The sequence below is a fragment of the Clupea harengus genome, chromosome 11 (genome assembly GCF_900700415.2).
Source record: "Clupea harengus chromosome 11, Ch_v2.0.2, whole genome shotgun sequence".
NCBI classification, from domain to species: Eukaryota; Metazoa; Chordata; class Actinopteri; order Clupeiformes; family Clupeidae; genus Clupea; species Clupea harengus.
Genome location: NC_045162.1, coordinates 5,277,519 through 5,297,357, shown reverse-complemented (window position 1 = coordinate 5,297,357; position 19,839 = coordinate 5,277,519). Strand labels below are relative to the sequence as shown.

At 44.9% G+C, this 19,839-nt stretch overlaps 1 protein-coding gene across 1 annotated transcript in view; it reads left to right on the top strand.

Moving 5' to 3' along the window:
• csmd3a (CUB and Sushi multiple domains 3a) overlaps positions 1-19,839 on the top strand; it is a 177,126-nt gene that overhangs the window by 91,544 nt on the left and 65,743 nt on the right. Inside the window, exons 33-39 of the mRNA XM_042709035.1 lie at positions 1,132-1,227; positions 1,698-1,901; positions 10,382-10,506; positions 11,002-11,098; positions 13,097-13,201; positions 13,918-14,036; positions 17,402-17,471. Of these exons, the coding sequence (XP_042564969.1) occupies positions 1,132-1,227; positions 1,698-1,901; positions 10,382-10,506; positions 11,002-11,098; positions 13,097-13,201; positions 13,918-14,036; positions 17,402-17,471 (816 nt within the window). The remainder of the gene's footprint in view (positions 1-1,131; positions 1,228-1,697; positions 1,902-10,381; positions 10,507-11,001; positions 11,099-13,096; positions 13,202-13,917; positions 14,037-17,401; positions 17,472-19,839) is intronic.

Here is a 19,839-nt window from a genome sequence, read left to right as displayed (position 1 = left end):
GGAGAGGAAGCAAATCAAGCAGAAGCTCCGACTGGGGCTGAGAAAGGGGGTGTGTGTCTGGGGGGGGGGATGTGTTTGAGGAGCTCACTTCATGCCTTTCAAAAGGGCTCCATCCAGTCCCTCCCTCCTCTGCCACAGCCCAGCCTGCTCTTCTCCTCCTCCTCCTCCTCCTCCTCCTCCAGCCGTTGTTTATAATGTTAATGAAATTATCTAGTGTATCCACTTGAAACAGCATGTAGCAGATTGAACAGATGAAGGGGGCAACGGAGGCCTGGGCTTGTTAGTTGTTTTGCCTTGTAGCATAAAGACTAGATGGTTTAAGCCAGAGACGCACCAAACCGACATCAAAGCGCTAGCGGCAACGAAGGTCTGTTGCGCCGCCTCACGCCGCCTGTGATGGGCCAAGAAGTTGCGCTTGAACACAACGCAAAGACTACCGATCAACTAGTACATACATATTGCACACCACTCTTGCTCACCACAGGTTCATAATATAGCTACTTCTAATCGAAAATAAGTCTGTTAGGAAGTTGCAAAGAGCACTGGCCTTGTCAGCCCTGGGTCTTTTGGTTGTAGAAGAAGAAAGGAAGAGGTGGAGGCGAAAAATAAGGAGAAACCTAAAGCACTAAATGGGTGAATACATGGATATGACAGCGACGGGCCCAAGAGGCTTTCCTGAACCGGTGTCGAGAGCTGGAGACAAATGAAGAGCTGAATAGCCAATCAGAGTGATCTCTCTCCGCCGCGGATTCAACATGCTCAATCGGCCATAAAGCCGCCGCCACTGATGTCCCGATATCGGCAGACTGTTGGCCTGGTGTGTTGACAGTGAAACGCAGGGCATGGGTGCAGCAGGGACATATCCTGTGCCCCTGCCACCAGTGGTGCCATCCCCGACAATCAGATCTACAGATGGCATCTCGGTGTTCCACAATAGCGCAGGAACGTCCTCCGCGCCCAAGATGTCTCCCTGCTGAGTGGATAAAGGAAATCTTATTTGGGCAAAGCAAATAAACAAACCCGTAATATAGCTGCTTTGGTTGGGAGATAGAAAACAGTATGTGTGGGATGCAATGACACTGCCAAAAAAGGAAATCCAAAGTAACACTTGCTTCTGTCTTGCCCTCCCAGGGGAGACTTTGCCTCTAAGCTCTGGAAATGAAATCACAATCAAGTTCACCTCCGAAGCACCAAACACTGCCAAGGGGTTTCATTTCGTGTATCAAGGTAAGTCGCCGCAAGCGCTTTCCTCTCCATCTTTGCTATCGACCAGAAAGGCAGGCTAAATTGATTGATGAAAAAAGGATGGGACGAAACTAAAACTTCAGACCGTCAATAGCAGTCCCACAGAACCAGATTTGTCAGGTTGGGAGAAGGTTGTCATAAAAGATTAAACTCACTCTAATATAATTTAAATAACCGAGGTCGCAAGATAAAAAAAACCCTGTAAGGAGGTTGTCAAGGAAAATCTCCCTGGACTTCTTCTGGTCTTTTTAAATCATTTTTTTCTCTTTCTCACCCTTTTTCACACCCTGTTGTGTGTGAAACACTGTACACGTATACTAGTCTGTGAGTGTCTGTCTTTTGATTTATCTCTCTATCTGTCTGTCTCTCTCTCTCTTTCTCTCTCTCTCTCTCTCTCAATCTCTCTCTCTCTCCGTCTGTCTGTGTCTCTGTCTGTATCTCTCTCCCCTCAGCTGTACCCAGGACCAGCGCGTCCCAGTGCAGCTCCGTGGCGGAGCCACGCTTCGGGAAGCGCATCGGCAATGACTTTGGCATGGGCGCCATGGTGCTGTTTGAGTGTAACCCAGGCTACACGCTGCACGGTGCCACAGCTATCCGCTGCGAGTCTGTGCCCAATGCCCTGGCCACGTGGAACGGAACCGTGCCCACCTGCACCGGTGAGTGAGGGAAGAGAGGAAAAGGAACGAAAGAGGAAGAGAAGGAAAGAGAGAGAGGAAGAGAGGAGAAGGAAAGAGAGAGGGAGAGAGAGAGGAAGAGAGGAGAAGGAAAGAGAGAGAGAGAGAGGAAGAGAGGAAGAGAGGAGAAGGAGAGAGAGAGAGAGGAAGAGAGGAGAAGGAAAGAGAATGAGAGAGAGGAAGAGAGGAAGATAGGAGAAGGAAAGAGAGAGGGGGAGAGAGAGAGAGAGAGGGGACAGGGAGGGCAAGAGGTAGCAATAAGCATGGAGTGGAAAGAGAGCGGTTATGAAAGACTAAGTCTACTTGGATCAAATTAAACCCACTTGCTGTGAGTGGAGACACTGAAATGCTACATACTTACGGAGATGGCTATGTGTATATAAAGCATTGGGTACCAAAGTGTGGGGTCGCCCCCCAGTGCCCCCAAGTGGCATGTGGAGTTACAGTGAGGGGGGGTGCGGGGGCGTGGGCTTGGGCTGAGGGCGGAAAAAAAACGTCACGAGAACCCTACCCACTACTGGTCAAATGAAGTATGGAAGTGCTCTTACAGCATAGTAACCAATCTATTTGGTGATGAGTTTATAGTGTACTTTGTTTACATAATATGGTCAGAACCTACTCTTTACCCTATATGTTAGAAGTGATAGCCTAATTATTAATGCAACGGATATTTGTCTAACATGAACTGATCCAAAGAATGGAACGGTACACAGCCAATCATAAAACTGTATTTCACCCGGACAGATTTGATCTGTTTTAAACAAGAGCTCTGATTAAATGAAATGTGACAATTTTTAAGTTTAAGTTAAACTGATTGATGAAATGAAATCCTATGAAAAGCTATGCAACAGCTGATGGGGTTTTTAATCAAAAACAGGTAATAGGCTAGTCTTTGCACATTGGTGTCGGGAGGCTTGAATATAAGCCCCCCTCCCCCCCTCATACACACACACACACTGACACGCACTCTAATAAATAGCATTTCTAGAGCAACATGAGGAGCTTTTAGGGTGCAACTTTCAGCATCATTATTCTAATTCGAGCCGAATCTAGTTTAAATAATAAAAAGTAAAACAGTGGGAGATGGTGTGGAAATATTAGACTAATTTCAGCAAAAAGCAAATCTAATTTTAAGGCACTGTTTTCTCATAAAATCTTTTTGCTGTAGCCTGCTAGAAGGATAGGAATAATACTCCAGCTTTTCACTCAAATGGAATTGCTCTCAAAGGACATCAACTTGTAGAAAGGCAGAAGTCACAGGGGAAGGGAGTGAGAAAATGGATGAATTGACAAAGGAGATAGAAACAGACAGAAAGAGAGAGAAAAAGAGAGAAAGAGAGAGAAAGAGACAGAAAGGGAGAGAAAAAGAGAGAAGCAGACAGAAAGAGAGAAAAAGAGACAGAAAGAGAGAGAAAAGAGAGCGTTTGAGAAGGATGTTATGAAACACTAGGAAGGGGAGGGATCTGAAAGGAACTGCTGAGAAGAACCAAGAAATGAAATACAAAGTATTTACAGAGAGAGAGAGAGAGTTAGATAGATAGAGAGAGAGTAAGATAGATAGATAGAGAGAGAGTAAGATAGATAGATAGAGAGAGAGTAAGAGAGAGAGAGAGAGAGTTGAGTGGTAAAATGAGAGAGAGAGTTAGATAGATAGATAGAGAGAGAGAGTAAGATAGATAGAGAGAGAGAGTAAGATAGATAGATAGACAGAGAGTAAGAGAGAGAGAGAGAGTTGAGTGGTAAAATGAGAGAGAGAGTCAGTGAGAAGACAGGTATTGGATCACAAGACGTTGGAAAGATAGGGTGTAGGAGGTGAAGGACAGAGAGGAGATTTAAAGGAAGATGAAAGGAGATCAATGGGACACGGCCAGCAGCTAATGGGTACATGAGTCACTGCGCCAGGCCAAGCGTGTTCACAACCGGCGGCGTTTAAGTTAGCATCCATGTTCACAACCTGCGGCGTTTGAGGTAGCATCCATGTTCACAACCTGTGGCTTTTGAGGTAGCATCCATGTTCACAACCTGTGGCTTTTGAGGTAGCATCCATGTTCACAACCTGTGGCTTTTGAGGTAGCATTTATGCTCACAACCTGTGGCTTTAGAGGTAGCATCCATGTTGCCTCTAGTTTGTAGATACAGGCTAACAGAGTAGTTGGGACTTGGCAGCATCTAAAAACCGAGTCAGCGCTCTTACAGCTGATGTGGAATAGACACAGGCACACACACACACACACACACACACACACACACACACACACACACACACAGAGTCAGCGCTCTTACAGCTGATGTGGAATAGCGAAAGAGAGGAAGCAGGCAAGCCATAGTGCATTTCCTACCAGTTCCGCCAGGAAGTTAGGATGCCAAATAATTAGAAGCTCTAGGCCTGTGGAGGTGCGTCTCTACTGTCAGGGACGTGCACAGGAATTTTGAAGGGCAGTTGCCTCGGCCCTGGAAAAAAGGGGCAACACGTTAATTTTTGTCACCGCCGCCACGCCCCCGTCCCCTGGACGCATATTTTGCCTATATCACTTGAAACTCTCACTAACCGCCGCCGCCACACCCCCGTCCCCATGACGCATATTTTGCCTATATCACTTGAAACTCTCACTAACCGCCGCCGCCACACCCCCGTCCCCATGACGCATATTTTGCCTATATCACTTGAAACTCTCACTAACCGCCGCCGCCACGCCCCCGTCTCCTGGACGCTTATTCCGCGATTATTTTATCTAGGCCTACATGAAGTTCTGCAGCCGTAATACTATTTAAAAATATATATATATATTTCCTTCGGAGGGGCAACTTCAGTCGAAGAGGGCAAACGGGCAGCTGCCCGAGCAACCTTAGCCCCCTCCTGTGCACGTCCCTGTCTACTGTAGTCCTCTGTGTTTACACATACGGCGCGGGTGTTGAATCAATCCTGTTTCAATGCAAACATGTCTTCCTAGGTGGATGCTGGTGAAAAATGAAACGCATGTTGTCTTTAGCAGGAAGTACAGAATGCATCTGTATGGGGTGTCCACTGTCCCCCTGATGACATAGGAGGCTATGAAGGTGTGTCTGTGACAGTGTGTGGAGTGGACAGACACACACACACACACACACACACACACACACACACACACACACACACACACACACAGCGTGTGGAGTGGACAGACACACACACACACACACACACAGACACACACACACACAGACACACACACACACAGCCTGTGGAGTGGACAGACACACCTTTTGACTGTTGCTCCATGCTCAAAGTAAAGCTGTTCTTTGCAGGAAGGGTGTGTTTCAGGCATTGCAGCTGGAAGTACTTCTTTTAGATTAAGAAACCATAATTTACCAATTTTTAACCAAGGTTCACGCATCGACTTTATAAGCTTTCTGCAGCCCTGTGGTTAATACTCTGCTGTGGGCGATAGGCTACATGGGTATGAATTGTTTGTAATGGTGTTAACCATTAACACATAACTAATATGGGTGTATATTATAAGTGCACAATAAAGACTGCATTAATCATCATTGATCATTTATTAGGCCTGCCTTCATTAAATTCTCGGTTCATCCTTGATAAGCAACTACTTGGTCTTAACCTAAGCTTACTGATAAGAAAATGCCTTGTTCCAAAGTAAAATGACATCCTTGTGTGAGTTTGAAAGTTTTATTTAGAAAAAAAATTACAAGACAATTTCTCAGAACATACGACGTGTCCCAAGTACCCAACCACACACCTCCAAAGTAACCATCTTGTGTTTCCACAAGACAGAGACTTTTTCTAAAGCCTTGAGCCTCCATCAGGCTCTGACAGATGTCTCTGTCTTGTAAGACTACAACATGGATGTGTTGGTAAAGTTTGTTTGTTGGTAAAGTAAAGTTTGCAGGTACGAATACCTATTCAATAACTTTTCTGCCACTATAAGTGACATTTTCAGACAGTATATTAAAAGGCTATTAACCTTCTGTTTTGATCCTTACTATATTTCAGTAACCTTTAGTTAAGACCAACAAGGATTAAGACCCATTAAGGATGTACCAAGAATAAATGACCTATTCATTGACAATGAGAAATTGGTGAATACTGGCCTAATAAATGATTACTGGTGCTTAATGCAGATCTTATACCGACACCAATTAGTTATGTGTTAATGGCTAATGCTGTTCCCTAAAGTAAAGTGTTACCAAATAAGGATATCCGTGAGGCCTTGTGTTTTATTCTTCACCACAGTAATGCCAGTAAAATGTACAGAAAAGAAGAAAAACTTTTATTTTCGAATGACCTAAAAATCCGGCATTGTTACTATTTTCGACAATGTTGGTAACTTCAAAACCAGCTGAAGTGTACCAGGGGCGTTGCTAGGAGATGAAAACTTTCAGGGCTCAGTGGATTAGCTAGGTAGCTACCACCGGATGCCAACAATAACAAGCACTGTAAAGCCCTGTGTAGTCTCTCTCTCTCTCTATCTATCTATCTATCTCTCTATCTCGATCTATCTATCTCCCTCTCTCTCTCTATCTATCTCTTTCTCTCTCTCTCTATCTATCTATCTCTTTATCTCTATCTCTATCTTTCTCTCTCTCTCTCTCTCTCATGCTCGCATGTGTCAATTAGGGTGAAGTAGATTTGCTGCTCGAGTGACACACAGAGAATGTACTTGCATTTTTGATCAACGCTATATTATTTTCTAGGGCTTTAATGCATGACTGGAAAGTCAGATGAATAGATCTAGTATGAATAGATTTAAAGTTTTACGTGACTCAATGACGTAATGTTGAAAAAAAAACACGATTAATACTCGGATGTCGTCAATACGTGGGTGTGATTAATAGTCAGGAAATAACGGTATTAGGCAGCCACATCTGTGCTAATTGTCAAACAGCATCTATCTTGTTTCAGTCTTGCTTATCTTATCAAGAACACCCAGTTTAGAGGCAAGTGCATAGACAGTGCTAGAATTAGCTTAACGTTCAGCTAAAAGTAAAAAACACTAACTGCCATTAGACTACCTTCTAAGCAGCCATTAGAACAGTGGCTTATTTGCATCCTTAGGATGGTGAAATAGTGAGCCCTACGGTAGTCATATAACTAATTACGGTATTTAGGCAGCAGTTTCGTCAGTGATATTCTACCAGCATTTTATCCCAACAGCCATGGCCATACACATAAGAGATCCTTTAAACTGATGCCTTCTGCACTGGTGCACCAGACTGGTCATATGGCTTGCTTTTCTGTCTTGGGGTACAGCGTGGGGAGTATTTCATTCTTTTCCTCCTCGTTCTGTCTGTGTGTGTGAGTGTGTGTGTGCGTGTGCCTGTCTGTGCGTGTGAGTGTGTGTGTGCCTGTGTGTGTGTGTGTGTGTGTGTGTGTGTGTGTGAGAGTTTGTGTGTGTGTGCCTGTGTGTGTGTGTGTGTGTGTGTGTGTGTGTGTGTGTGTGTGTGTGTGTGTGTGTGTGTGTGTGTAGAGAGATTCCAGTGCAGAAAGCAAGGGAGCCTGATGATTCACTGAGGTGGAGTGTTTGTTACACTGCAGCCTGTGCAACCAAGTGAAGCAAGTGGGGTTGCTATTAGAAACCAGAGTGCACACTGCCCAACCCTCTTCTCTCTCTCCTTCTCTCTCTTTCTCTCTCTCTCCCCTTCTCTCTCTCTTTCTCTCTCTCTCTCTCTCTCTCTCTCTCTCTCTCTCTCTCTCTCTCTCTCTCTTTCTCTCTCTCTCCCCTTCTCTCTCTCTTTCTCTCTCTCTCCTTCTCTCTCTCTCTCTCTCTCTCTCTCTCCTTCTCTCTCTCTCGCTCTCTCTCTCCTCTCTCTCTCTCTTTCTCTCCTTCTTACTCTCTCTTTCACCCTCTCTCTCTCTCCACATTTAAGTAGGGATGTTATAACTAGGGATGTTATAAGAGAAGTGTTGTTTCAATCTTAGGCATTTGTAGTGTTGAAGTTTTGTGTTTGTGTGCGTGCATGTGCGTGTGTGTATGTCTTTGAGTCAAAGTGCATGTTAATGTGTGTATGTGTATGTGTTCACGTATGTGAGACCCATGAGTGCATCTTCACATCAACAGTAAACATCTCCGAACGTCAGAGATGCTGCTTGCTCCCCCCCCACCCCCCACCCCCCCTCCCCACGTAGCTCCGAAGTGCCACAGTCTTCCAGAGTCTGGAGGGTTGGGTGGGGAGAGGACAAGCAGGAGGGGGATGATTGATTCTGACCTCTACGAGCCGCCCTCGTCCTTGACAGCCTGTGTCAAATGCCGTCTTGGAACTAAGAATGTCCTTGTTGTGGTTTATGCGTTGAGAGCTCGCCCGTTAGCGACCGCCGCCGCACAAAGGGGACTGAACAAGTAGACAAACAAAGGGGAAAATGGCTTAATGGTGAATAAAGATGTTTACTGTTGATGTTTACTGTTGACTGTGGGTAGGGGAGCCTCACTGTAGAGATGTCAGGGTTTTGAAGAGTTATATTTAGACCCAATAAAAACAGTCATCTTTCCTTTTCTGTTTGAAAAGCCTTGACATTGGTTTTCTGTTTGTTTTGGGTGACAGACATGTTCTTTTGTGTGGATAGTTTTGTGCTCTGTGTGTGGACTGCATTGATCCAGGGGAGTAGAAGCTGAATTGGCATGTGAGCTGTGTGGGAGTCACATCAGTGGCTAGTTTGCAATGTTTCATATGGCTGCTTGAAGAGAGGGTCTTCTCTCAGAGTTTGCCCATCCCTGTTATGCAAATGAGGACCTTTGTTTTCCTTTTTCAATGAACTAATATGAGTTTGTGAAATGAATACATATGAAAGAATGGAGTAATTAAAACTTTTGTACAATAAATAAAGGATGCAGTAATTTACATAGCATCACTTTGCCTTTATCTGGGACACTAGTGTCTCGTTTAATAAGGCTTTTCAAAAGTTCCTCTCTGATCGGCAATCTATAAAGATATAAATTAGACTTCAGAAATCGTTTCCCGCTTACGAGAAATGGCCAACTTCAAATTTAAAAGAACCAAACACACACTGTAGATGCTTCAGTACCCTTCCTAGCAGATTGGAGTGTGTCTCTCTGACATATAACTACAGTGGACTCATCAGATAAGAAAATGAAGGAGTTGAGGAAAACTCATTGGCTTCAGAATGAAACGTACCCTCGCCCTCGCCCGCCTGGAGGGTGGCATGCGTAGGGGAAGAGAGTCATGCATAAACATATGTACATTCTCATTCTCCTTCGGGGAATGAGTTTATCAAAGCCCAATTGAATGTGACGTTTGGCACCTGCAGCCTCAACAACATGCTCTCAGTGGTGGCACAATATTGAGTGTGTGTGTGTGTCTGTGTGTCTGTGTGTCTGTGTCTGTGTCTGTGTCTGTGTGTGTTGATTGAAGGGATGAGTGTCTATTAGCAAAAGTTGGTTCGTATCAGCTGATGGTAAACACTCGTAAAAAGAAGTGCTTGTTGCTGAAGCCGGTTAAAAGGTTGGGAGAGTTTATTAGACAGAATTAGATGCGGAAACATCAAATGGAATCAATGTGAGAACGAGGCTGAATAATTGAAATTGAAGAATGCATAATGCCCTTTTATTCCACGTAGAGAGAGGGCTCCCCAAAGTGATGTGCAGAGAAAGTCTGCTGAAGTGAAACATTGGAAAAAAAGGAGAGCGAGAGAGAGGAAGAAAATAATAGAAACGCTGCAGAGGAAATGCAGCCAGAAAAATATCTCTGACCTTTTGTTTCACGCTCAGTTCTCTTTCTTACCCACGTCAGGAGAATGGGAGACAATGGTACTTTTGGGATTAAGTTCATTGATACTTTTTATGTTGTTAGTAATAACTAAATAAAACAATAAGGGTATCTAGGATATATCTGAGGGTTAACTCCTTAGCCCCTTGTGTCTGTAGTTAACAGCTTGAAAAAAAGCTGTGCTTGGAAAGGGAAATATTGTAAACTTTTACAAAGACTCATCTGAAAGCACTTGTTGAAAGATAAAAGAGGGATTCTGTCAATGGTTAGATTTAAAATCCAGAGAGATAAAATCCATATTTACTTCTCCCTTCACTCTTCACTCTTTCTTCACTACATCAATACTATGCCTTCATGATACATGGCCTGTGGCACATATACTATGTATAGGTTTATTTATTTAAACTTTTACCAAACAGTATGTCTACACATGACTTTTTTTATTTTTCCTTTATTCTTTTCTTATAACATCTAACAAAGATTACATCAGACTGTTCCTCTTGAGCGTTGCCCTCTGTTCTACCCCTTTCTCCCCTAAGTATCATCTAATATTCCTCTGTAGCCTCTCCGCATTCCTTTACTTGATGACTCAAGCTTTTCTCTCTCTCTCTCTCTGCTCTTACTCCTGGTGCTAGTTGTTTGTGTAGTACAGTTCGTGGGGGCCCTATTGTCATTCCCTCCCTCTCCTCCCCGTATTTCTTTCTCTTTCCCTCCATCTAAAAAGATATGTCTCTGTCTCGCAGTTCCCTGCGGAGGAGTTCTGACTGCGCGTCGTGGGACTATCCTGTCTCCCGGATACCCGGATCCCTATGACAACTATCTGAACTGTGCGTGGAAGGTCTTCGTGCCAGAGGGAGCCGGGATCCAAGTGAGGAAACCATTTTTCAGAATTTTTCTTTTTCAAAAAAAAATATAATAATAATGAAATAATATAAAATAGAAAAGAAAGTTTCTTTACACGCTTCAGAGCTTCAAGTACAGCGAGCGATCCATCCGGGGAGCTCTCCAGAGCACATTCAATTACTGAAATGGCAAATATTTAAATTCACCCAGACAATTTTGTGTGGATGGCTCTCTGTGGAGCAGGGGACTGGGTCCACAGGTCCCACAGCTGGGCCAGATTGCTGTGCAACATCGTCTCAGCCCTCACCCCTGGATTATGAGTGTGGCACTTGACAAGATCACTGCTGACAGTTTATGTCAGACTTGACAAAGCTCAAGAGTGCCTCAAAATGTTGCCACCGCCCCGTTCCCCCAAGCCAATACCCCATAGATAGTTGAATACATCTGAATGACACTATCAATTTTCAGCGATTTTAACACTTAATCCTGCACCGGCTGTTTTTCTCCTCTGAATATTTAGATCACAGTGGTGAGTTTTGCTACCGAGCACAACTGGGACACGCTGGAATTCTACGACGGCGTCGACAGCGACGCTCCAAGGCTGGGAAGTTATTCAGGTACCTTCTTTTTTTGTGCATTTTCATCCCGAGTGCTGGCACTGCATTTTCATGTTTTTCCGTGGCGTCACTGAACCGGTGGCTTCGTCCCAGCCAGCTCACAGTGCAGCGAGCGCTGTGGGGTAGACAGCATGTTTCCCATCTGTGGAATCGAGCCCCTTGACGTCCGCATTGCTACCTCGTCATTATGCTTTGGCCAGCACCACGGCTCCGATGAATACTTATTAAATTCGACGTGGCAAACATCTTTACTGCATGGGAGAAACATCATATACGTTTTCTTTCCCATGTGCAGCTTAGGCAAACACCCTGAGGTATAACAGGGCTTTCATTCCATATTTTATATTTATAACATGGTCACACACATGCCGATGGCAGCCTACTTTAGATGTAACATATGTATATTTATGCATGAGGTTGAGATGGCCACATCTAATTGCTTTGTCAGACTTGTCGCCCTACCAGTAATTGAAGTGATGTACCCTGGTAATGTATGTTTTTTCACTGTCACATGTGCTCTGTGGAAAGCTGGTCGCAAAGCAAGCGACTTGTTTTGGCCTATAGTCCCTGCAAGGGGTTTCAAAGAAAGCCTCACATCATCTTGATTTTGCCCAGCGGCTCGTCCGCAATAGAGGCTTTTGTTTGAGCCAGCGAACTCAAGGATGCGTGGAAAGGCCCAAGTGTCTTGGTGTCAGCGATCAAATAATTTCGTGTCGCCAGCCAACAGCCCCCCCCCATCCCCCAAATCTTCCCTCCATTTCATACTCACGCTATTTTGTCGTGAAACTTTCATCTGGAGATTTAGTTTTATCATCCAAAGCGCATCAATATTTGAGCCGTCATTGAGCGTCATGCATCAGCGCCGTCGTAATCAGTCAGGGGGAGACGGGAGTGTCAGCGGCATCCCGTCGGGCCTCTCACTGTACGACAGCGGCACGGCACAGAGGGATAGGGTGTGGCTGCGGATGCCTACTATGAATTGGAGGGAAAAAAACACGAGGGGGAGGGGGGGATGAGAGGCAACGTTGAGGGACAGAATTTAATTATTTGTTGCTTGTTTTTTTATGTTTTTGTTTTTATTTGCTCCCACAAAAGCATAACGCGGCATAAATTGTACAAAATAAAATAAATGTGCACTGACCTGAGCCGACGGGGAATGGGCTTGGACAGGATGTAAGTGCCGTTGACAGGTTGACGTTTAATCTAGCCAGCTCTCAAATGAAATCCGGGGAGAAGATCTGAGACACGACGGCAACTTGCGTTACCAAAACAAACCTAAATAGGCAGCGTAACAACAGGCTTAACAAATACAGATGCGTCTTAACGGTGACGAGTGACGTGATAAAGAAGAGGATAAAGAAGTCTCTCTTATAAATACACTTCAGTATTGTTCAGGGTAACTAATGCTGCTGCATCATTCATCACTCTTCCTGTCAGGTTATGCAGTCATTTCATTTCCTATCAAAGCTCCTGCCGCTCCCCTGGATTGACAATTAACTTGGCCTCCGTGCACTTGGAATGCTACAGCACATACCCACCCCTCTACCCTCGCACACACACACACACACACACACACACACACACACACACACACCGCAGTGCCTCTCATGAGGTGAGTCAGGTGTGTGTGCGTGTGTACGGTGACCTAACCTGTCAAGTTGTCCGCTGGGACGTTTCTCAGGCTCCAATCTCGGCCGAGGCGGACGAGATGAATGGTGACCCAGTTGTGGCAGTAACAACCTTTAATGTCTGTGTCCCTCAAACCCAACAAAGCCGCTGACAGGCGAGCCCTCACCCCCCCACCCCCACGTCCGTCCGCAAAGCCCCGGTGACGGTGCGTCCGCGGGGAGAGCATATCCTCCAGATAGATTGGGGATTTGGCAGATGAGCAGTGACGCCGACCGCGGTCTAAGTGTGTGTGAGGCACATCTTTGGACAATAACACCTGTTCTCCGCTTTCTCCCCCCCGACCCGACCCGACCCGATTCCCTCCTCCAGGGACCACCATCCCACCGGTCCTGAACAGCACCTCCAACAACCTCTACCTGACGTTCCAGTCGGACATGAGCATGTCCGGCACAGGCTTCCACCTGGAGTACACAGGTAGGCCACCAGACCCACCGGGCACAGCCCATCCGCTCCGTGCACCACCACTCCTGGAGAGACACGGTGTTGGGCCTGGTTCTCATTCAGATCACAGCGCATTCTTCAGACAGGGAATGTATCGGGTCTGAGTCAGCGGTACATCTCATCAGCGCTCTTTGATTAAGTGTTCAATACTGGAGTGGAGTGGTGTGGTGTGATTGTGAATTGTGGATGTGGATGTCCAAGAATTGGAATTTTTATGTGTGCATGTATTTGGGTGAGTGTGTGTGTGTATATATATATATATATATATATACATACACAATATATGTATGTGTGTGTGTGTGTGTGTGTGAGAGAGAGAGAGAAAGAGAGAGAGAGATGGTTTTATTGAGTGGGTGAGTAGGTGACAGAGTATATGTGAAGCAGAGGATGTGTGTATGTGTGTGTGTGTGAAGATGTTTGTGTGCTTTTTGCGTGGGTATATGTATCAACATCCTCTTTCTCTCTCCGGCATGAGACGAGTTTATACAGACTCGGCAGTTTCCAGTCAAGCGTTGAACGCATTGTTTATTCGCCCACAGCACCACACGCCACTTAACACGCTCTGCACTCTCTCATGACTGTTTAATGGCATTCGCAGACCATCGCAATTCAAGTGCGTGCTCATTGTCTCTCTCTTTTCTCTCTCTCTCTCTCTTTTCTTTCTTTTCCCCTATCCCTCGTGTTCCAAGCAATCGGTTTGGATTCCTGCCCGGAGCCCCAGGCCCCCAGCAACGGAGCCAGGCTGGGTGACCGCTACATCGTGGGCGACGTGATCTCCTTCCAGTGCGAACAAGGCTTCAGTCTGAAGGTGGGCGAGCGAGCAAGGGAGCGGGCGTCACGTCACGTCACACGAGATGTGACAGCTCAATGGTCAGGGCGTGGGTGTGGGGGCTATGATGAGGGTGTAGGTGTGTATGAGTGGGGTGGGGTGGGTTTAAAGGCTTTTACTGCAGCGTCGCGTGACACTGGGCCGCTACGCTTGCAGGCTACGCTTGGCTCTACTCCACAGCTCTCTGTTATTCAGCCGCTGTAATTCAAGCCAAATTGGCCAGATGAGGGACGGGTGTTCATAGAAAGTGCCATGAAACCCCATTTTCCTCTTTTCAGAGGGGGGGAGGGGGGGGCGGCAGCTGGATGAAGCAGTGGAGTTATAATTATTCAGCCTTTATGCCCCACTGAACGCTCGCTGGCGTTGAGGGAGTTCTGATGTGTTAGGCCTCCCTGAAATGACATGACCTTTCAAGGTATTCCATTATACTGTGGGACATTACTTTTAAATGAACGCTGTGAGGCAGGCTATGTTGTTAAGTTGAAGGTTTATTAACACACCGGCGTGGAGACAGACTTTTGCACACATAAACAGGGCTACACTTACAAGGTTGAACTGATGAGCTGTTGAACCAGTAGCACCTCACCAAGGCATTTTGCAAAGTACCGAAAAAGGTGTCCCAAATAGTTAAGTACAGGAAGACTTTTTCCAGGGTACAACCACAGGCAGCAGAACAATAACTTCCTACCTATGTCCTCACAGGAAGCCAGGAGAACACTCTGAATGTTTTTAGTGGCTTTTAGTGAAACTAGGAACCCAAGGTGGCAGCTTTGGATTTGTGTCTCTAGTCTGTGGGCACTTTACAGCCTACCGAAGGAATGGTTTGTGTGTGCTTCAGAATGGATGCCAAGAAAGCACACAAAGACAGGCAGGGGTTCACCCAATGAGTGGTGCACGTCCGCCTCACGCTGTTCTCTGAGTGTCTGAATGCTTTTTGGAGCTTTGCAAAAAGTTTGTTCTTTGAGATGAAGTGTCGGCTGGCTGACCGGCTACAGGGCTTGCGGCGTCAACTTTCAACATTGTTCTCTTCCGTCAGCTTTTTCACCAGGCCTGTCCGGCCGCCTGCCACCCGTAGAGTCTGTTTGTTGAGGAGATTTTTGTTTTTCCGTTATCATCAGCATGGGAAATCCATTCAGCCAGATTAAGATCCTTTGGAGTGATGTGACCATGTTGCCGCTGACAACCGATGCCGCTGCCATGACATTGCTGTCTCTCCGTGTAACAAAAGGTTCTCACAAATGACCAACTCGGTTAGTCTCGGGAGACATGTATTATTTCAGGATATTGCGATAGATAGCTAATAGAGATCTCTGGGGATCATTTCGGGTCCGTTACTTTGTCTAACTTGGTCGGGTGTCCTTGAGGTTCACCCTGATGGAGAGGGAACTTTTTCCGACGAGGTCGGCTGGAGTGAGTTAGTCATCGGTGCATCGGTGCATCGGCGCCAGCCCACCACTTCACTCATCTCCTCTGTGGATTGTTGTTGAGCGGGTTGTTGTCTTGGTAATTGAAAGGCTTCTTCTTAGGTTCACCTTGGTGTGTGTGTGTGTGTGTGTGTGTGTGTGTGTGTGTGTGTGTGTGTGTGTGTGTGTGTGTGTGTGTGTGTGCATCAGCAAGAGCCGCCTGTCAGCTGGCAGGGGCCTTACTGAGAAGGGTCAGCAGCTTACCTTCCACACACACACACACACACACATGCATGAACACACACACACACACACCTTTCAGTCACTGGACTCATTAGGCCTGAGATGTAGGCAACATGATGCACCTGAGGAAAACGTAAAACATGACCCACTGGAGGAATAGAATGATGTAATAGCTTTTCTGGTTTTCAGCCAATCATCTGCTTATCTGTAAATACAACTTGTTGTTGAGGTAGTTTTGTGCTCGTCTTGGTTGCATCATCTCGCAACATTCAGTTTTCCATGTTCCAGGCCCCCCGTAACCAGCTACAGGGAGATTCACGGTCAAGACCGAGTAATGACCAAAAGACTCAGTAATGACCAAATAGTGGATTTGGACACGTATGGTGGTTTGGCTCCATCCCTGGTGGTTCATTGTTCATTTTCAGCTCCGCTGCGACTGGCCCTCCTTGTGCTGACGTTGCTTTGGTCCTCATTTTGTTTCGTTACTATGGAGAGGGGCTAGGCACAGCCGCACCAAATGAAGACGTGATAATGGTGTAAACACAAACACCTGGCCCTGGAGCCAATCATCCATTTGCTTTTTTTTTACAAATGTGGATCATTTCAAATAGCAAATTAAAAATACCTGCGATGTGAAGTATATGCTCTGTCGTGAGTTAGTCACTGGATCATTTCGAGTGCTTTCCAGGCGCCGAAGTGCTAGCATGCTAGGGATTGCGTGAGTACATAAATAAAGTAATTGTTTCCTGAAAAACTTGAGTGCTCTGTGGACGTTTGTGTGGGAGGTGTCTTATAGTATCAGTTAAAAGACTCCTCGGGTATGAGGGGGTTGGCCTCAGCACATAGAGCAAAGCATAAAATGAATGATATGAATATAACTCCTGGTCTTACCTTATGTAGTGGTGAAGTGTGGATGATATGAATATAACTCCTGGTCTTACCTTATGCAGTGGTGAAGTATGGATGATATGATATTTGAATCTTTGTTACCAACGTTCCACAGCAGCCCAAAAAGCAACTGTTATTTTATAAATGTAGTGAAACCTGGTCATCTTTAATGAGCCCAACTGATACACATTTTAAATGGGTCATATTGGCTATATCTATTTTTTAAAAGCATTCATTTGTTTAGCCACGTTAGTGTAGTAGTGTAGTTTATTATATGACAGACTTGATGTATGAGCAATCCTGATGTTTGAAGTCCAACTCACAATTGCTGCACGTTTATCAAACGACTTCCAAACAATTGATTTGGGGCTGTCACCATCCATCCTCTTGTTTGCCAAGTACTCTAACTGAAAACTGAGTGTGCGCGAGCGCTAGTGTAAAACTTGAGGTCCTCGGGAGGGGTTATTATGGGGTGCAGGCAATAAGTTCAAGGAGACAGACGAGTTTGGAACTGAAGAGCTTTACTTCTCCAGCGCCGACCAAAACACTATGGCGTTCATCAACTCTTCTTCTCTGCCCTCAACTCCCTCTAAAACCTGCTTACTCAATGTTAATGTAGAAACTCGAGAACTGATGGAGCTGCTCAATTTCTTGAATACTCGAGTACTCTGTGTAACCCTCATCGACTCTCAATACATTAAAACAAATCAGTGCATACTTCTTACTAATAGGGTGGCATAAAATAACATCAAGGAGGCTAAATTCTCTTGTGTGGTTTTGTGACCTTATTTCTGTGTTGTGTGTTTGCAGGGGAGCGCACATATAACGTGCATGCCAGGACCCGTCCGGAGATGGAACTACCCCGTGCCCCTCTGCCTCGGTAGGTTGTCTATTCCCAGGCTGTTTATTGTTTATTGTTTGTTGTTTATTAAGGATCCCCATTAGTCTACACCATGGTGGAGACTATTCTTCCTGGGGTCCAGGCAAAAAATATTACACTACAATATAAATACATAAAATGCAGTACAGCATGATCAATTATCACAAAAACAACATTTACATTAAAAGTAAAATAATACCTAAAATCCCTTAACTGGATGGACTGTAAGGGCCATAGATATCATACGGATATAAAGCCTTTATATATGATATCTATGGTTAGGGCAGACAACATGTTACCAATGATGGAAGGTTTATTACATGTGTCTGGACATGATGGGACAGTAGAATGCATTAGAGTGGTAATTACTGCGGGAAAAAAATACAATTAATCTGACTCAATTCAATTATTTAAATGACCTCCAATGTTACCAAGCAGTCTATCAGCCAGTTGTTAGATGTAGTGGCACGGCACATGAGGGGTTATGTGAATGGGTAATGAATGAACAGTTTATCAATACAATAAACGGGTAAGCTTAAATGTTACAAGAATGTCAAGTAAAAGTTAAATGGATAAAATTGTAAATAATAACAATTTAATAAATAGGTTGGATGCCAATTAGACACAAATATACTTGAATGATGAAACTAACCTGATAAACCTGAATGTATGACATAGAAAAGAACATGAACCCAAACCTGGGATGAAAGTGAGAGAAATGGTGAAGGAGAGACAGAGAAAGAAGGAAGAAGAAAGGAGAAACAGACAGAGTAAGAGAGCAAGAAAAGAGAGGATCCCCAAGCTCAAAGACAGGAGAGGAGAAGCAGCAGCAGAAAGCACTTAAGTGGTTTCATACCTTTTATACCCCTTAAGGCCTCATTCTGCCCCCGATGCCCTAAGACAACATTCCCTCCCAGACAAACCTCTGATTGGCCATTCCCAAGGGGACTGTGTTGCATAGAGCCTGACAGTGAGACTCCAGTCAAATGATATAACTGTGGCGGGTTCTTCAGATGGCAGTGAAACCATGATCAGACTGCTGCTCACATCACAAGGATCAATTCAAGACCAAACATGAATATACTATGAGATACACATCTGCACATAACCTGGATATTCCACCCATCCTGAGGATCTCTCTGACAGTGGGGGGAAGGGGGGGGGGGGCTGAAGCACACAGCCAGGAGCTGAAGGGATGCAGGATGTGGTTATTAGTTATAACTGTGACCCAAGCCATGGTGTGCCTGATGGTACCCAATGCACGGGGGTTGCTGTGAATACAACCAGCCCAGCCCAGTTTGAAATGCTGAGGTGTGACCGCTCACTTTTGACCCCCTGGCCAAACGCTGCTGATGTCCGTTTTTCTGGATTTAATCGTTTCCCAGAGCAAATCTTGCCTTACAAGACGAATGAGCATTAGTTGGCATTTTGTACGGCTTCAGTATTAAATAGTTTCATTATACTCAAGTCATTGTGTATGCTCTGCCCAATGTGCTGTGAAATTGCAATGCAGTATTCATGCGGATGCACATCAAACTTCATCTGACATGCGTGAGATGCTGCTGTCACTTCAATATTTGTGTTATAATTTAATATTAACAATTGTATTATTTATATTTAATAAATTATTATGATTTGTAAAATTTTAGTATTCTAATTATATAATGATATTATTAATATTAAATTTCATTTAAAAATTGGAATACTATGCCAGCTACACAAGTGTTTATCTAATCTGTTTTCTCACTTTTTACTCATACTTGCAAAGATACACACCTCTGGTGTAGAGCATAGGCTTATTTCCATGGGTTTCTTAACTGTTGCTAATTGGATGCTAACTGTTAGCTTTGTTCTTTTGAAGACACCCACATGGGTCACTGATTGGAATATGCACATGCCATGCACGCTATGCCTGTGTGGCTAACATACTTGAAAGAGATATTTCCCCATCAGTGCATCACAGAATGTTGTCACAGCATCAACAGGATCCAAGCACGAACACACACAAACAACACACACTCACACACACACACACTCACACTCACACACACACACACACACACACAAACAACACACACACACTCACACACACACACACACTCACACTCTCACACACACACACACAACACACACACACACACACATTCACACAGACACACACACACACAAATCAACATATACACAAATCAGCATACACACAAACAGACACAAGTATTATTAATAGGGTAGGTGGCAGCCTGAGTCCACTCTTAACAAATGTTAGGTGTTATCAGGAGTACATCTTATAATCGGTGAAGGCAGATTTTACACCTTAAGTCTACAGAACGAAATCAGGCTGTTACTATGAACAATTCTGCATTACACACAC